The sequence below is a fragment of the Neltuma alba genome, unplaced genomic scaffold (genome assembly GCF_004799145.2).
Source record: "Neltuma alba isolate B1F8T4 unplaced genomic scaffold, ASM479914v2 tig00011754_pilon, whole genome shotgun sequence".
NCBI classification, from domain to species: Eukaryota; Viridiplantae; Streptophyta; class Magnoliopsida; order Fabales; family Fabaceae; genus Neltuma; species Neltuma alba.
This window is the reverse complement of record NW_021636382.1, coordinates 17,531-37,637: the sequence shown is the minus strand read 5'-3', so window position 1 is coordinate 37,637 and position 20,107 is coordinate 17,531. Positions and strand designations below refer to the sequence as shown.

Below are 20,107 nucleotides of genomic sequence, written 5' to 3'. Positions count from 1 at the left end.
TAGCCAAAAAAATTACGTCTGCAACATTTGAATTTTCATACTTTCATCCATGATATTAATAGATATATATTTTTTGGTTAAAGGCATGCCTTCTCTGCATTTTCATTAAAATTATTGCGGATCCGTTGAACACATTAGAGTCAGTTTCTTTTTAGGTTGTTATATCTCCTATGAATATAATTACGTAATAATAATATAATATGTTTAACTAGTACTACTCTATTCTTTATTATAAGAAAATTAGCAACATGTCTTCATCTTTAATAATAAACTCAACGTGTCAAAAGATTCATGACTAAATATACTAACTTTGCTATAAAAATTAAAAAAGAAATTAAGTAAGAGAAAGCACCTTAATCAGATCAATAATCAACTTTCAAGCTGGAATAAAATGCAGTACACCACAATACAGCACACACCACCAATAGCCGAGCTAGGTGACGCTGGCTTGTGACCAAGTAGGGGCATTAAGGTGATACTTGAATAAGCAGATGCTTGAAGGGACCCTTGTAATAAAGCATACACCACCAATATCTAATTGGAAGAGGAAGGAAACAACTGAGAAAGAAGAAGAAATGGCCAATGTCTATGGAAGAAGAAGAATGGACTGAGGAAGAGGAAAGAATGGACTCAGAAAAGAAAACAACTACAGGAAAAAAAATCGGAGCATGCAACAATTATATGAATCATGCACTTATTATTCCCATAGATCTTTTTTCTTCTTCTATCACTTCAAGTTTTAGCTTTACACTATGCCTTCACGAGCTGAGAGAACTGAACGAACAACGCATGGCGAATCTTACAAATTGATTTGACCAAGCTATAGTACAAGTGATGGAAATATGAGGGGAAGGCACTTAGGCACGCTGGAGCACTTTTTCAATGAGGACAAAACTGAAGTCATTCACACGACAAAAGACTTCCAATTTTTGTAATTAAAAAATATGTCACATCCCCAAAATTATTCTTGGCTTAAACGACTTCTTTAGAAATTTAAAGTCGTTCTCACTATAAACGACTTCCAATGACATATTTCTGGAAACATTTCCCACCATGTAGCATTTCGGTAATATCTTATACTGTTCGTAGTATCTGGGTATAAAAGCCCAAGTTTGATTAATGAATTAATACAAATTTGCCCTTGGGGGTTCACCTTTTGTAATCTATCCAATCTCAGATGGCGTTATATCCAATAATAATATATAGAATTGGTCAACAGTAATTACAAAAATTTATAAATGGTCATAATAAAGCAATGAATATATTAATAATTTTTTGCGGAGGCCTTGAGAAACACATGAGATGATGCTCTTCAAAACTACAGTTTTGGAGAGAAAAACATGATTTTGGTTAAAAAAAAATCCAATATAAATAATTTTTGAGAGTCTATTTTTTTCTAACCAAAATCATGGGTTGGGTAGGGTATAAGCTGCCCTAACACTCGTTAATAAGTTGCTTCTCAAAGGGAGTGAGGCGTCACCACTCAGTGGTACGGTGAAACGCCTTGTAGCCGCACTGTTCATCAAGTTGGATTTAGAAATTTGTCCATTGATTAAAACTGGTAAGTACTAAATGATAATATATTGAATATCCTAAAACAAAATAATACCATTTTCCTAATAAGAGTATGATATACTACTCCAGTCTTAAATATAAGATCCTTTTTGTAGTGTAATTTACACTACAAAAAGAGTTTTATATTTAAGACCGGAAGAGTACATGAACAAGACAAACGTGTATATCTATACACATCTAGAAGTTGCAATAGGGCAATTCTCTTGAATGTAAACTAAAGTTGGAAAAAGATAAAAGGAAAAAAGAAAAAAAATCAGCAAATATGACCTTGGAATAGTAAGCTGTAAAAGTTTCGTAGATGTTTGTAATTATCAGATTCTATAAATTTTTTGAAACACTCAATCATGTGTTCACTTGTTATTTTTGTCGTAGAGAGATTGATAATAATTACTTCAAAACTGTGCGTACGCAGATATTCTTATAACCATTCACCTGCAACTATTGATGCCTCTCTTGAGGATCCATTATTTTCCCATCGTTTTCTTCCAAACTTTCCATCTGTTTCAGAATGTTTTCTTCCTCTGCTTCAAGTACCTGCATACTCTGTTCTTGTTCAGACACCAACTCAGGACTGAAGACAGAAGGATTATCCTCACTGGATTCACATTCCTTCCTACCAGCAGCCGTTAAAGAAGAATAGCTTCCAAATTTGGGGGTGACATAAGATCCAGGAGAGTATATATTAACAGGAGGAGGAATCCATTCTCTGAGACTAGCAATGGCTGGAACTTGTATGTTCTTAGGTGATGGGATTCTAAGTGATTCTAGCCTCTTCGCAATAGCCTTCCTCTTGTTGCCCTTCTCAATGGATACATCATGTTTCTCACTTGGAACCATTGTTTTAGCCTGCATTATATCTGAACTGCTATTATTTTTAATGACAGAATCTCTATCCTCAATATGATTAATGGCTGCGCTAGAGAATCCAGACTCAGAAACCACAAGGTCTATGGTGGTTTCTGAAGAACAAGTATCATCTTTCTCAGTCAACCCGAGGGAGTTGGACAACAATAGCTTTCTGACCAAATCATCGTATTCTTCCACTGTGTGAAAACTCCTACTTCCTGCATCCCCGTTGGAGTTCAAGTCATGTTTGTTTCCTTTGATTAGTTTTGGATCTAACTGAGAGTTGAGCTCAGATCTTTCAGCTTTAGAGATGAAGCCAGCACTGCTGAGCCAAAAGTCATTGGCCAACTCATGCTTGTTTTCCATCCCAGATGAATTTTCCCGAACAAGAGAAGACAAAACATGCTCTGGAAGAATCAAATGACAACTTTTAGATCTCTCAATTTGATCATCATCAACAATTTTCTGTTTCCCTTCTTCGTCATCTTCTACACTTGTGGACATCTCCAATTTGACAGTGGTTTCAGAACTGTCAGTTCCGTCATTCATAGTCAGTTTTGATGGAGCATTTGAACCAAAACTCCTAGAATGCAAAACCAGTTCAAAGTACTGGTCGCTGCTACTTTGAGCAGATTTGATTATGTCTTCCAGCAATGGAATGCCACTATTAGATTTGGTTCTCTGCGTTCCCACGTTTCTCTCTTCATGTAAACTTAATGATCGGGCTATTACTTTGGAAGAGATGCATCCCATGGTAAGAAGGAGATGAAGGCACACCTGAAATGGGGGAAGCAGCATGAAGCGGACAGTAAACTTAAAAAATGGAAACATGTCTGTTACATAAAGTTACAAGAGGATGTAATAGCATAGTGATTATTACGAGTTTTATTGTAACAAGTACATCAAAAACTGAGGTAAATAAGTTGTTATGAGAGCTAGAACATGTTGAATGAAATAATAGTCCAGTGTTTGCCTTCTCTTAAGAATAACAGTAACAAGTGACGAATAATGTGATTAATTAGGATTAGTTGTATTTTAATAAATTCAACAGCCAACCACAGTAGAGAAGTTGGAGAAAGAGTTGGTCATTTGGAATGAAAAAGCACTATGATGCGGATTTTTTCTCTCGTTTTCTAACACCAGATCGATCTCGGACTATATCAACTAGTGTTTTGGTTGACAAGTGGGAGTGATTTTTGGGTAAGAAGATAAACATACACGAGGCATTGAAGGGCAAATGAAGCAATTAAAGGTAGAAATTGGAGAGGGTAATTCTTACCAACACTTGGTGGGCAAACCCAGAAGTGTATGCCTGCAGATAATACAGAACTGAAATCTAAGAGCTGCTTAATCCGCAGAGTTGCAGGAATCTGAAACAAAGGAAAGAAACATTTTCACTTTTCGGACATGCCCAGAAGGCAAAAATCCAGCGTTACACCTGGAGATATTTGATTAATGGATCATTTGACAGCTGAGAGTGACAAGGTTTATGATAAGTTATGGGAAGAAGAATGAGTTAGGGTGGGGGCTCATGGCTCGATGTAAGCAGGATGAAAGAAGCTGAATATATTTGCGGGTTTTCCGGGAAAGTACGATATTGTTGTAAGAGAACATGATATGTAGGAAAATACTGCGCGTAGGAGTGATTGTGGGGTGGTTGTGCAGTGTCTGCCATTTTTGGTGATTTTAATTTGGTGAAGATGCAAGTTTGGGGAGAGGAAAGAGTCAGCATTTGGAAGAGGATGATGTGAATGGAAAGAACAGGATATTATTATATGAAATGATTTAATTATTAACAAGAAATAGAAATATGGGGTGTCACTGACCCCAGCATGGGTTGAAGGTTCAATCTTTGACATTGCTCACCTAATTCCCTCTTAAATTAATCACATTCACACCCCAATCAACGCTTTCCTCTCTCTTTTTATATAATATATATACATATTTATATATATATATATATATATATATATATATAACAAGCTTAAATCTAAAAAAAAAGAAATATGCTTTTTACATTGAAAATGAGCCCCCAACAACTCGTAGATAATGCAGCTTTTTATAATTTCTATATTTTATGTTAATTGGTATGGATTATAATTATTTTTAAATTTATGAAACTTGTTATTGGGTTTTAAGAATACTACTACTTGATTTTTTTTTAAAATTTATTTAGGTATATTTTTATATTTAAAAAAATAGAAGAAATTAACAATAATTTTAGTCCTTATACTTATTTACTATTTAAAAATTTCAATACATTTTCGCTCAAGAATTATTTCCAAAAGAGCTAGGACACGCCAAAGAAAATTATAGAATAAAAAATTTTCCAAATAAAAAAAGAAAATTATTTACTATATACAGTATGTAACACATGCAAATTTAATCGTCACACTGTTGAGACCTGAAAAAAATATCACTGTTTTTCTTGAGAGACAACAGTATAAATTTTTTTTTTTAGATTTAAGTTTACAATTAAGATTTATTTTGGGCCAAAAAATATTTAATTAAGTTCAAACAAATGAATAATTATATTTTAAATTCCAGCTTTTACACCTCATGAAAGGCACATCACGCCAATATTACGAAAAGAAAGAACATGACAATGAGAAAGGGTAATTTTTCTGAGTCATTGATGTGTAACTTGAATTTTTTTCTTTTTCTTTTTCTTTTTTTTTTTTCCGTTTTTGGTAACATGCAGAACTTTCTGATTAGGTTTAGGTTCACATGCCAGGCTGCTTCATGCTACACAACTTTTTTTTTTTTTTTCAATCCTCAGAAAGGAAAGTAATGAGATCGAATGGGCTCTAGAGTTCAGGATAATTTTTTATAGGGAAAATGGTAAAAAAAGATCGTCGAAATAGCAAAATGATAAATAAAGATCCATAACAATATTATTATAGGTTTTGACAACATTAGTATGGGTTTTGACAATAATTTTTGTAAACGGGTTCCTATGTACAATTTTATTATTTTGACGGTCTTTTTTTGTTATTTTTTCTTTTATATATTATAACATCAATTTTTTCAATCCATACCAAATGCCACGTCTAACGTATATAATTAGTTTCTGTTAGTAACTTAACGATAAAAATAATAACAGGAGGTTTAATGTCAAAGATTAAATCATTAAAGGGGGTTGAATATAAACCTTGAAAAAATATTATATAGGGTTGCCTGCATTTCTTAAGAAAAGTAATTAATACAAAGTCATCTTTAAAATGTTTTTATAAAACTATAGTCAAAGTTCAACTTTATGTCACAAAAACAGAAAGTAACCGCCTTTTTCTTCCAACTAATTTATCGCATGCAGATCTTGTGGTTTTAAGGTGAGGAAGTTGACTTTATAGCATATCTCAGCCAAAATTTTCGATTAAAAAAAATCAAGGACAAAATTTAGATAAAATTACTTACATATATATATTAGATTAAGTTCATAAGTAAATTTACAAGTACATGTATGTATGTTATAACAATTAACAATAGGAAAATAACAAGTGTCTATATGAAAATTCATAAATATTAATTTAGATTATAAGGGTTGAAACAGAAATTTACAAATATTCATAGGTGAATTTACAAGCGCACATATGCATTTTAACAATGAAACACAGCAAAATAACAGAATAATAAGTGTGACTGAAAAATTTGGACTAATGAATATAAGCAACTTGACTTAAATTTAATTATCCAAAAAGAAACGTTGGCAAAAAAAAATCCAAAAACACTAACATGTATTCAACAGTGACAACAGATAGTATTTTTAGAAATTGTGGCTGTTATTAATTTTCTAAGAACAAGAAGTTGTTGCATTTGGTGACAAGAGAATGCCTTTTTATTCATAGAAATTAAAAGAGATACACAACATGCATTTACTCAACATCGACCTACTTTATTAATAACCACAAACTAAGATATTGTGAACACCACTGCAGCAAAATGACAGCTTCTCAAACTAAATGTAAATAATACGTACTTGTTCACAGTGAAGAATACATCAAACTGATACAATGCACAGATTAATGGAAACTCACTCATTAAAGAGAATGTGTTCGTAGATCTGATCACATTATGAAGCATAAACCTTAGTGATTCTTACTGGCTCATAATAATAATATAACGAGTTGACAGAACAATATGCTAGGACGTTCGGTTTCGCTGCACAGCTGAGGTGTTGAGCCTGCACAGATGCATCTACCAGCCAACATTGTTCTGACAGATTTGATGATTTACACTGAACAACTTGGAATAACCGTTGGATCAGTTGAACAATTCAGGGCCGTTGATTTTCTGTTGTAGAGGCTCTGCACAGCACCCTGCAGAGAATCTAAACGCTGTAACCTAACTAATATTCTGATCATTCACAGCCAGCAGGAGCAAATCCAATCTTAGAATTGGAAATATCAAAGGCAACATTGAATGTCTGTTGCTGGTAATTACCAATAATGGCAATGGGGTTAGTCCCAGAGCTACCTGCAATGGCCAAACAGGTGGTCTTCTCATCAAGCTCTATAAGGGTATTGTGTCCATTAAGTGGTAGGGCAGCCCCACCCTGAAATATCATCCCAATCTCAGGCACATTCACTATCTCTTTGGCCCTTCCCTCAAAGCAAGTATCCAGTATGGAAATTCCTTCTGTGGGTTTATATTTTTTGGACATGATCTTCACAAAGGCTTCTTTTAATGCTGTATATACTGGCATAGGTAGCCTTGTGATGACTGTGCCTGAGTCTACGATGGTTGGGACCTTGTAACTTGAGGCGGCGATGCCAAGTGGCCTCCCTGCCACCGTGATGGCGGTTAAGTCAATGGAGTATAGGCTTGGGATTTTCGGATTCTTGACCATTGGGGTGAACTTGAATGGTGATTTTGCCAATGATGAGGATCCAATGGACAAGTAGCCTCCTTTTGAAGGTTTAGAGGCAGAGAAAGAAGTGGGAAGGCAATATGAGAAGGCATAACCATATTTAGTGGACAATTGTGCAAGTGCAGAGAGCTTATCATGGCCTAGCCCTAGAATACCAGAACTCTTTCCAAACAAACCTTGATTGTTCTGTCCACAACCATACACAAAACCTGGTAGTGTTTCTGATGGGGTTAGGCTTAACACGTCTTGGCTCAAATAACCAATTGAGAATGAGGAATCACCATATGCTTCCCTGTACACACAAGCACCAGATCCAACCTCACAACCAGGATCATTAAGGGTTGACTCCTTAAGAGAGGAACATGAAGGAGAAGAGCACGGGAATTTCTTGAAGGTTTTGGATCTGGAAGGATTGAATAAAGGGTCAACTTGGGGATGGCAAGAACCTTTACAGGGTTGACACTGAAGCCATGAGAGAGAACTTCCCGTGTCCACAATAAGGCTAGAGTACTGAGGAGGGGTCCCAACTCCTAATTTCACATAGTAATTGCCTGACCCTATAGACAGTCCTGATTTCAATGGGGTGCTTACAAGTTCTGGCTTGATGTTGCTCAAGTTCTTGTTGGAAAATCTTGAGCGAATCGCCTCGACTCGCTGCTCATCCTTTTCAAGGATTTTGGGTGAAAAAAATTCCAAACTTGATGTTGTGGAATGGTTGAGTTGAGACTGACCATGGTGTACTTCAAGGTGAATGCTAACTTGTTTTGGGGTCAGGCCATTATCTGCGAAATAAACAATTTACAAGTTCAATATTCTTTTATAAGATGCATAATAATGAAGAAGAGAGTAAAACCCCACCTATTTGTTCTTTTTACATCATGCTACTGCTGCAAATTTTGATTTTGTTTCAATCTCACTGAGTACATGTTCTTTCAAAGACTTTACAGTATGACTTTATTATTTAAGAAGGATGAAACATGAACAAAATCAAGTTTTCAAGTACTAATTAATAGAGCCTTACTTTTCACTTTTCAGGAAAAACCAAAACGCAACTTCTCCTTTTATCACCAATCAGATATTGCAGATATTATTCTTGTAAATGACACAAACAAGCACTTAATTGTGGTAGTTCTTCGTGATCCAATAATAAGAGTAAGCCTTTGCTAATTCTCCATAAGAACACAAACAACAGATAGTTAAACTTCAATTCATTATTAGCAAAGCGGGCCATTTAAAAGAGCAGTACTGCGTCAAGAAACATTCAAAAATTCAACATTCTTTCCCAAGATGAGTGTTGCTCAGAGAAACACAAATAAGAGATTTGCATATGTGTGTACGTGTGTGTGGAGAAAGGAAAGCATATAGATTTATGTAAAGAGACATGCCTTGAAATTGAACAAGGGAAGATGCTAGCAGAAGATGAGCAGAGAGAAGCAGGAAGCAGAAGAAGAACTCCATGTTTGTTTTGTTCTTCACGGGTTTTGAGAGATTGAACTTATGCAAGTTTCCAAGTGTCTTCTCACCTTCACATGTTACATTCAGTCTATCTATCTACCTTTGAGAAGATTTGACATTTTGTCCTACTAATTATGCAACTCGAAGAAACAGTACCGCAACCACAAAGCTAGTTCAGTGCCACGGTTTTAGAGGTTATTTTCTGTCCCTCCAACCACTAAAAATACATAAATCAAGTTGACTATGAAAATAATGTATAAATGTGTTGAATGTGGATCTCCATTTATTTATTTTTTTAAAAAATATTGCTAGTATAGAATTCAGATATTGAAAGTAAGACGCACTGATTAAACATTTGGGGTCCTTTTTAGGCGAATTATCATCTGAATTGTTGAATTATTCCAGATTTATTACAGGAGGATGAAAAACTCAATTAAAAAAAAATTGAATTAAGGGAAGAAATGGGTATGGGTGTGTCGGCAGGCTGGCATTTATTGGAAGTCGATGACAAACGGATGCGAATGGTTTCTCTTCTCAAATATTAATTAATTGATTAATTCATTTTAACAAGACGGATGGAGACATGCAACTGTATAATGCATAGATGGGCCTTCAAGCTTTCATTTACGTATATGGCCCCTTAGCCTTGCCTTGCTACACCTACTAAATTACCATCACATAAAGAAAACATGATTAACTGATTTAAAACTTGATATTATATATGTATTGGTATTTCATTAACAAAATCATGCTATATCTGGAAGTTATCTGCCTATAATCTATAATTCAAAAAATTAACTTAAAGAGAGTTTTGCAGCGATCCCCGTGCCCTCCTACTTATCGGGGCTTGGCATTTGTCCCGACGTTTGGGTATAGGTCGCATGTTTCAACGCCATCTATTTTCGGGGCTAGTTGATTCGATATGTGTAAAATAATTTATAGAAGTTCATTTAATCTTGCATGTTATACTTCCATTAATCGAGATAAAAAGAATTACTATGAAATTAAATTATTTGTATATAATCTGAAGTAGAAGACAACTCGCCACATTAGAACTTTAGTCATATATGGTTATTCATGTCATTATCCGCTTCATGTTTTGTTGAGTACCTTTATATTATTAGGTTATGTTTCTTGAATAGCCGTTTTTTTCTTCTGGCCAACGGTTTCTTAAGTAGTTTTACACATTATAAAACTCAACTTCTTATGTCTAGGACACTGATTTACGGGCTAATCAACTATGATTTAACCGATTAGATGTTTGTGGCAGTTTGTGGTGTAAAATACTTATATCACGTAAGTACTTAAAATTCAATTTAGTTAATAATTATATCTCCTTAAAAAGTATGCCGAGGTTGTTTTTTAATAGGAAAATTATACTACATCTAGTCCTAAATAAAATATCTATTTTATAGTATGATTCACTCTTCAAATTATATATTATATCTAGAATCAAAGGTAGTAACCATTAATGATTAAAATTTAGAATAATTTTACTTTTAACTTGATATATTCTCAAATCATGCTAATAATGAAGTACTAAGATAGCATGAGAATGAACAGTTCCGACCAGCACTTAGACATAGAAGAGATGCTATAAGCTACTCGATATTATATCTGTTTTGTTAAAAATCTGTTTCAATCACTTCTTCTCATACGATATACTCTACTTGTTTTCCCAATATTTTCAAGATGAATCCTATCATATTATTTTATGTAAATAAATCCTAAAACCTTAAACACCGTTGTACATATATTCCCCTGAAACATGGATCTTCCAAAATCAAGATAAATTCACATTAAACAGCATTACAGATTGATACAGGGATAATATCACATGACCGAGCCTGAAAAGACCGCGTGGATAGCTATGATTGGCAATAACAGCATTCAAAATCCAAGCGCATCACACCAAAAGGTGGGGTTGGTTAGCTGAATTGTTTTAGGATTCAAACTTCTGCTTCTTGGAGAAGCTGAAAAGAATTCAAGTACATCAGCGCCTAAATGCATTGCCTTCACCTGCTTCGGACCTACCTTGAGAGTAATGTGTCCGACGGCGGACACTCTCCGCTATTGATGAGCTCCCACCTTCAGCAGCACCATAGACACTCTTGTGCGCTGCATCCAAAAAATTCCTACCACCAGATGTACTATTCTGGATGACTTCTTTTGCATCATTCTCCTCTGCCTTCTTTAACCGTTTCCACCTCTGGTCTTCATGCAACTCAGCAGCCAATTGCATCTGCTTGAGTTTAGCAGCTCGCTCTTCTCCTGAAAGTTTTGGTACTGCATTTCTTCGCTTATACTGTGACGATCTATTAGAGCTAGAATCAATGAAGCTCCTATCTTCCCGCTCACTCTCCCTGCCACTTTTAAAGGTATCACCATTTGACTGACCATCTGAAGCATATCTTTCTGACTTGGACTTGCTATAATATGTGTCATCAGTTTTTTTATTATAGTCTCTTGTACCTCTTTGCCTTGGACTGTGACTGGGGGACTTCTCTATGTATTTTCTATCTTCGTTGTGCTTCCTCTTTCTTCTCCCCTCCTCTTCACCAGAATCATACTCTGAATCTGAGTGGGCTTTATGATGCTGCTTATAACCGTGACCTGTCTTTCTCTTTCTCCTTTCCGAAGTGTCATCTTCGGAATCAGACTGGTGTCTTGATGATGAATGCTTGTGATGCTTTGAACTACTATGACGATGCTTCTTTCCTTCCTTTTTGTCACGAGTTTTCCCTTCAGGTTCTGTTCCTTTAACCTGCAAAGTTGCCACCGACAATTTAGGAAGGGTCATGTGTCGAACATAATGTCAAACAAAGCATATATTTATTATTACTACCGAGGACCAGAGGTAGAATTTATTCCTGTCTTTCTTTTCATTTTTTTTTGTTTTTTGTTTTTTTTTGGAGGGGGGTTCCAACCTCTATATAAAAGTAATATAATTCACAACCCAAGAGCTACACCATATAACCAAAGAACACTGCTCACTGTCTGAAATAACTCATACCTGACATTCAACCATTTATACGGATCTAGGCAAACCAAAGAAACAGGACCACAATGTAAAACAGACATCCATTTTTTTTCCGTCCTATCCAAGTTTCTCATGAGGGGTAAAACCACTTAGTACCAACTCAGACCCATGAGCCAACTAGCCCCAACTGGGTAATAATACAGGATATTGACCTAATGACCTAAAAAGCAAATTTCAGAAGCTACACATGCAAGTCGCAGATGGAAACAACATAGATTTCCCTCTGAACTTGCACTAGGAAACAGATAAAATGAAGAGGGGGGGGGGGGAAAAGCAATAAAAATTTCAAATAGAACTTTGAGCGCTTGAACCTCGCACAGGGATACCCTATTTTCTGCCTAGCCCACTCTCCTTTCTCACCTCAAATTTGCCATTTTCTACACCCTTCACAGTTTTCCCTGAACAGCCTTCCCATGTCTCTCTCCCCTCAGATATTTCCCTAAGCAGTGATCCAGCCTTGACTCCCCGCACTGCTACCAAAATTCCACTAACAGCTCCTATTTGTTCTTTGAGGGAGTCCACTAGTGTCTGTCCTATAATATTGTTTGTTTTAAAGGTTCTACATCAAGGCAGACCTCAGTTTGGGTCTGTTACTACAGATATGTCTTTCCCAAAGATTTAGTCTCTCTGAAAGCAGATTCAAGAAAACTTAGGATGGCTAATTTTGTAGACTCCGTTAAAAGGCTTTGGCTGCATCACTAGCCTTTTCAAGCCAAGAAGCTTCAACCAAAATTTCAATTCGTATCAAAGAAGATTTTTCTTGACATATTTACCCCTCACATGTCTGTAACCTGCGTAATGCATGGCATGTTTAAATTTTATCACCAAGTCTGTGCGCCTGCACATGCATGTGGAAGAGCTTTATTTAATGCACTAAAATGAAACAGAATGATATTGCCCATGTGAGAGAGTTAATAAATGTTCATAAAAATTGGACAAAGTTTTATGTTGACTATCGAAAGCCTAACACAGCCCTCCTCTTTTATCCGGATTTGGGACCGACTAAGGATTTGGTTGCAGATAGAGCATATTAGCGTCATGTGATCTATATAATCGAACCCACCTAATGGAATAAGACTTGTTGTCGTTGTTGTTGAGAAGGTTAAGACACTAAGGGGGGGAAAAATAAAACTTATTCTTTGGTATTTAAACCTACATTTTCTCAAAAACCAATAAATAAATGTTCAGCTATGGCATACATAATGGTCAGCCAAATCTGTAGCACAGCTTTACCTCTCTCAACCACTTTCTTTTTGGCTAATGAAAAGTAGGGGAGAGTATAAAGAATAAGAGAGATATGAGAGGAAAGAATATGGGAGAAATGTAGTTAGTGAGCACTGATCTGCAAGAGCCTCTTATACTGAGGATACAAGTACAAGAAAACAAATTAGCAAGAAATACAACAGCAGCAGCAGCAACAAAGCCTTATGGGAGAATTGCTATAAAGTCCCAAGTAGGCACATAATTACTAAAAAGTTTTAGTGAGAACAGAGCATCATACAATGCAAGTTCTAGCATAAGAAATGACAACCGGGATTTTTTGGTAATTATTTTCTTGCCTCAGCACCTCCTAGTAATTCTCCCAAGCCTTATCCCACTAGTCATTACAAAAACTATTCCCCCTAATTACTTGCGATCAATCACTATCAATTCTAATAATTTACAACCAAATCCTAACCAGAAAATATCATAATCAACAAATCATGATCAGGACCATAATTAAATACTAAGTCAGTCGTACCCCCTGGCTCCCATTTAATCATCTAGTAAAACTGTTCATGAGTGTCATTTATAAACAGCTAACTGTTAAAGCAATACGGCTCAAGTCACAGACAGATGATTAATATTTCAAAGCAATTAAGTTCTTCAGCAATTCAGTTAAAGTGCTCCCAGTCTAAAAGATTACGTACTGATTTTTTAATCATGGCCATCTTGATGGGGTTGTTTTTTATTTTTGCAAGTGCTTCCTGCTCACGCTGGCGAATCATGAGCAATGGATCAGAATGAAGCTTTCTCCAAACATCATTGGCTGAGTGAGGCTTGTCCTCAAATAAAGCACCAGGAGCAGTTTGCTGCTGCTACAGATCCATCAAAGACGAAAATATCAGAAATCATACATTTTTTTGGCCATAAGAAGTCATACATTAAGAAAACACAAACTGACTGTAGGAAGACTTCAATTCAATCAAGTACATCAAATACCTTAGATGCAGAAGCCGAGGAAGAAGGTGCGTCACCGGCATCGGGCTTCGGGAAAGCTTCGAGGGCCTTAAATCCTTCAGAATTCTCAGTCCTCCCTACGGATAAACCAGAATCGTATAGAAACTCCAATCTCTCCTGCTTACTGCAATCAAAATCAGTAAAATATTTCCTTGATAAGAAAAAAAGGTTCCTTCATGCATAAAGGATTAAATATCCCACACAGAAAAGTGTCTTTTTAAATAAAGGAAATAAATCCGCACCGGACATCAAAAAACCCTAATCGAAAACCAAGCGAGGCCAGAAAAGAAAAAATCAGAAGAAATCAAGAAGAAACGGCACTGAAAGGAAGGAATTACAAAAAATAATACACATCTACAACCCTTGTAAAAAACTAACCCTGACCGCCAAAGGAAAATCCAAACCAGATCAAATCGAATCAGGAAAAAAGATAACAGCATAAATAGAGTGAGATGCAAAACACTTACGGGACCAAGCCAGCCTTCTCCTGAAGAAGACGAAACTCCGTACGCTCTCTCTCCTCTTGAATTTGCTTACGAAGCTCCTCCAGCTTCTTTTGCTCGGCATCATGCTTTTGCTCCGCCTTCCACACGTTCTCGATGTTCCTTAGGCTCCCCGTATGCCACCCCTTCTTGTTCAGAAACTTCAGCGCCATCTTTGATTTCTTCTCTCTTCCCCACAATATCCTGCTTGGCTCCCTCTATTGTCGCTGAAGAAGAGATCACAAACGCGAGCTTCGCTCCAGTACAGACGGCGCACCCAGCACCCAACACCCAACAGAGCCAAGGCACCACCTTAATAATTCATCTTAACTAGCAACCATGCGATGCGATGCGATGCGGCAGTAGAATACTAATATCGAAATCGTGAATATACCAAATTAGCATTTAAATTGCATGCCACCACTAGGAATTGGTTTAATATATATATATATATATATATATATATATATATGACTCGGCGATGATAAACCAATTCCAACGATAATCATCCCATAGAGAGATATTTTTATGAGTTTATTTTAATAAATTTCAACTACCAAAAATTCATTTTTTAAATATTATAAATATAGATTTAAAAAAATGAGGATTCACAGATGGTCTCTAATAGATTACACAAGAAAAGATAATTAAAGATGATAAGTGAAATTGCACAAAGAAAAAAGAAAATGATATTACAATTATAATATTATTCAATAGCACAGATATCATAATAATAGCTCAATCTCTTCGACTTAGGGTGTGTTTGGATAAAACCAAACCGTGGTTTGAAAAAGTGATTCTGGATAATAGATTCTGGGGAGAATAGATTCTATGAAGAATAGATTTTGTAAAAAAGTGATTCTGAGAAGTGAGAGTGTTTGGATAGTTGTTATCAGAAGCACTTTTTATATATACAAATTACTTAAAAAAAGACATAAGTTAATATGATAATTACAGAAAAAATAGATTTTATGATATATTTTAATTTGAAGAAATAAAATTGTTAATAATATATTTTTTACCAACATAATTAATAATACATAAGATAATATAATTAATAAATAATTAATGTGTATATATATTTATAAAATATAAGATTAAATATGTTTATCAAAAAATATGTTTATAAAAAAAATAACAAGATACATATCATATAGGCTTTCACACTCTCCCTTTTTTCTCCAAAAGCAAAAAAATTTTGCTTTTTCCAAAACCATGGTTTTGACCCAAAACCATGGTTTTGGTTTTTTAGAGGGGGTGTTTGGGTGATTGACACCCCAAACCATGGTTTGGATCTCCAAACCATGGTTTGGAGTGTCACCCAAACACACCCTTAATTTCTTGTGCGTTTGTTGGGTACATTTTAGGCTAATCTCACACCTCAAATAAAAGTGACTAGTGAGCGATTTTATAGACTGAGAGGGTGTTTAGCAAACTTGTGAAAATTATTTTTGGAATCCAAACTATGATTGGATTCAAAAAGTTGTTAAATATTCCATATTTTTATGAAATTATGATTTGCTCCAAAATAATGATTTGACCCACCTAAATTATGGTTTCATAAAAGGTAAAAAAAAAATGTTGTTTTTTAAAAATATGATCTGATTTTTTTATATGGTAATACTACTTATGATCTTTAATATATGAGCTAGTTAACTAATTTGATTAGATTAAAAAATTAATTAAATTAATTATTTGTAATAAATTGGTATTGTATTACCTAAAATACTCTTTCTAATCATGTGTACTAGCTAAAAGTATTATTTGATGAAATATTTAACATGTGCAACTATTATAAAGACTAGTTAAAAAATAAATAAATATGAGAAACAAAATGAGTTGAAATTTTATATTTAGAATTAAATTAAATATCAAAATAGTTTTTATATTAAAGATTGGAGGTAGTATGTTGTTAAACAAAATAGTTGTGAAAAGACCGGTTTCATGTTTAAAAAGGTAAAATAATATTTTTTTGTTGGCAAAAAAAATCATTTTTCTAAAAATATATATAATCTTATATTGTATAAATACATACATATTAATTATTTATTAATTATATTTTTACATATTATTTATTATGTTGGCAAAAAATATATTATTTACAAATTTATTACTTCAAATAAAAATCTATTAGAAAATATATTCTTTATGTAATTATTATATTAATTTATATTCTTTTAAGTAATTTGTATATATAAAAAGTACTTGTAATAACAACTATCCAGACACTTTTACTTTATTATTTTTTCATAAAATCTATTCTTTCAAAATCTATTTTAAAAAATTACTTTTTTTCATAAGCTATTCTTTAAATCATGGTTTGGTTTTATCTAAACACCTCCAGAGTGGGGAAGTAGACAAGATTTTTGTCACATAAAGGTGAGAGAATTACTAAGAAATCCAAAAAAAAATTTAATTACTAAAAAGTCTTAATAATAAATGAGCAATCTAAATATGTTGTTATTCTTTATTTTAAAACTTGTTATTATTTACTCTTTATTTATCAATGAATTTTATGATAAATAAATCCCCTAGTCAGACTTGATGGTAATTCTCCCAACAAAGATACATGTGATGAATTGGAAGGTACATTTGTCATAAGACGAAACCCGCATCACTTGATCAAACGTAGTTTGAGAATCGGACGCTGTGTAGAAGTCTGCATAAGACAATTACTGGATTGGTGGCGGGCCGCTACAAGAATTAATAGACAAAAAGAAGAATGTATATAAAGCTAAGATTTCATTGCTCTAAAAATGCCGTACGCGTGTTTTATATATCATGATTATTAGTGACTGACATGAAGCAGCAATATGAAGTTATGTGTGTGTGTGTATATATATATAAGTATATATATGTTACTCAAAAGAGACATAAATTATAAGTACTCCCAATCACAGTTGGAAATGCAAGCAGAAGGAAGCCCTTAGAAAGTACATAACAAAAGAATCATCTTTTTAATTGTCTCTGCCACCTCTATCCCTCGTTGATATTTCATCATCGACCGTAATAGTAACTTTGTTCCAATTCCATCCATGCTGGTATAGCACATTGCTGTTAAAAGTGGCCAGCATAAGACCTGGGACTAAAATGCCAAACCTGATGAGCGTAACCAGTAACACCAATCAAGGGCTTTAACATAATCAATCATTGGCACGGACAAATTCATAACTTGTGTGTTTTCCACTTTGCAGGGTCAATTATAACCTCAACCAACAGATTGTGTTGGTATGAATTAGCAATTTAGCATACTTACATTAGTCATTGGTAGCAAGGGTTAAAGTACTAATTTGTCTCATACATTTTAACTCAAAAGTATTGGGTACTCAAAAGTTTTTTTTTAATGCAACTTTGTCTCAAAAATTTAAAATATCATAACAATATTGTTATTTTATACTGCTAAAAATGTTAGTAGTCAACATTAATTTTCTAATGATAAGAGGCAATATTGTTATAATTCTAAAATCCTGGGACAAACTTATACTAAAAAAAATTTTCAGATACCCAACATTTTTGAGTAAAAATTTTCCAGACAAAATAAACCTTAACATTTGTATCATTCTAGTCTCCTTCCTCGTTGCCTCTGTTTCTCCATTAATCAGGTAATACATGCAAGAAATATTCCAATGACACGTCTCTATGACGAGAAGTAAGAAGCACAAGCAATTGCTTTTTCATATGGTGGCATGACGATCTTAACTACCACCAACAATAAGCCCATATACGCGTGTGAATCGACAGAATAAATAATTTCCCCCTATTAATATATAATAGAATGCTATAATAATATTTAGAAAAGAAATAAAAAAAGGGATAATGACGAACAAGGCTCACCCAATAGTATATCTGTTTAGCTTCTCTCTGCTGCCTTCTCGATCCACTTTCCTCCTTTACCTTAAATGATGCCATTTCTATCCTATTAAACAAAATCTCAGTCCTCCATTATCCAGATCATTAGTGGCTGCAGGTGGTGTGTTTCACAAACCCGTCGACCTGGAGATTATTGAACGGCCGAATCAAAACAGTGACCAACTCCAAAGCTTTGATCTTTGGGACACCTTCCTCTCTCACTGATTCAAGAGGAAGGAGAAGGTATGCGTGACAAGCCATATGATACTTGAATTCTATCTCCTCACGTTTCTTCTCCATGCCTCGTCGAGTCTTTTCTTGAAGGTTACTTCAATCATGCTTCATAAACACCAAATTAAGTTATCCTACTTTATTACAGGGGTTTATCAAGTTAATGAAGTAAGCATTTTAAAGTCTTTTTTATGCAGGGTAATTGTAGCCTTATCTAGAGATCTCCTGAAGGAATGTGATTTGTGAGTTGCTTGTCTTTTGGACTGGATTTAATTCAATATATGCATGCTCTTATGATTATAACGCTTTTGTCTTTTATAGTTTACTTTAACTGTTAGGTTCTTGTTCTTTTATTGATAATAGGCTGTGATATTAGTTATAAATCTCTTTTTTTGCTTTTTATGAATAACTTTTAGTGTCAATTTTTGTACATTTCCTCTCACTAATATTCTTACATTGCTTGCTTAATCATTGTGCCTCTTGATTTTACTAGCCTTTTGTCAAGAATTGTTGATTCTTTGGTATCTTTCCTAGAAAGTGGTGCCAATAGAGATCTAGAGATCATTGAGTGGATAAGCTAACATCTTAGATTTTTTCTTATGGGAAGAATTATGTGGCTTCTCATTTTGAAACTTGTGTATTCTTTGTGATTTTGGTGGGAGTGCTAAAAATATGTTTATTATTATGTAGATGTTCATTTCATGGTCATTCATAATGATGTATCTGCAGAAGTAATTGATACATAACACATTACATGTCCTCAAGTGAGTGATAAAATTTAATTTCTATATACTCATCCAATTAAAATATCAAATGTTTGACAAATGCTGATTTGTTCACTCATACGTACCTTCACCTCTTTGATAAATGCCAACTATAAGAGATCCTTATTCAGCAACTTTCAAAGCTTTTTTCCTTAGGAAAAAAATTCCAAAAAGTTCAGCTATTTTAACTATTTCAACAAGGGTGACATTGACTTAGAGCTGATTCTCATTTATGTGGAATTGATGTTCATAGCAAAGTTCTTTTTAGAACCTTGATTGGAATCATTTGATGGATTGTAATGTTATTTCTTTTCAGCAAAATTAAATAAATATGTAACCATAAACTTTCCATTTAATTGTCCTTCATCAGGGGTATTGTTATTGATTATATGCTGTGACATTGTGCAATTTATATAATTGTTATGATCAATATATAATTCTAGAACTAGTAGAATGGAATTATAGGTGCTGCAAGTAGCGATAGACTGTCATCAATTGTATCTTTGTACAATATTTTGATTCATTTTTTTATATTGGTAGATAGCATAATGATAGCCATTTGATAAGCACTTGTTTCTATCACTATACAAACGAGTAATTGTTTGTTGCCTTTGTTTGACAATAGTTTACATGAACAATAAGCAAGGTTAATCAAAAAATAAAGCAACTCAGATTACATCATTTGAAAAGACATGATGGTTGACCAATAAACAGAGAGCAACACAAAAGAACAAAATGATGAGTTTGCTTAACCAAAAGAGAGCAATCCAAAAGAAGT

General features: G+C 34.2%; 2 protein-coding genes across 3 annotated transcripts; both read right to left on the bottom strand.

The window, feature by feature from the left end:
- Nucleotides 1-6,292: 6,292 nt before the first annotated feature.
- LOC114717555 (aspartyl protease family protein At5g10770-like) lies at nt 6,293-8,832 on the bottom strand. Its single transcript, XM_028902740.1, has 2 exons — nt 8,674-8,832; nt 6,293-8,070 (listed from the first exon to the last, which is right to left on the bottom strand). The coding sequence occupies exons 1-2, from the start codon at nt 8,744-8,746 to the stop codon at nt 6,779-6,781; spliced, it is 1,365 nt and encodes a 454-aa protein (XP_028758573.1). The 5' UTR covers nt 8,747-8,832; the 3' UTR covers nt 6,293-6,778.
- Nucleotides 8,833-10,427: 1,595 nt separating this feature from the next.
- Nucleotides 10,428-14,696, bottom strand: LOC114717556 (pre-mRNA-splicing factor CWC25 homolog). Of its 2 annotated transcripts, none has more exons than XM_028902741.1 (4): nt 14,471-14,696; nt 13,986-14,127; nt 13,694-13,861; nt 10,428-11,507 (listed from the first exon to the last, which is right to left on the bottom strand). In XM_028902741.1, exons 1-4 carry the CDS (start codon nt 14,656-14,658, stop codon nt 10,737-10,739), a joined length of 1,269 nt encoding a protein of 422 aa, XP_028758574.1. In that variant the 5' UTR covers nt 14,659-14,696; the 3' UTR covers nt 10,428-10,736. The 2 variants fall into 2 exon arrangements, with proteins under 2 accessions (XP_028758574.1, XP_028758575.1); XM_028902742.1 differs by having other exon boundaries at nt 13,694-13,858.
- Between the last annotated feature and the right edge of the window lie 5,411 nt (nt 14,697-20,107).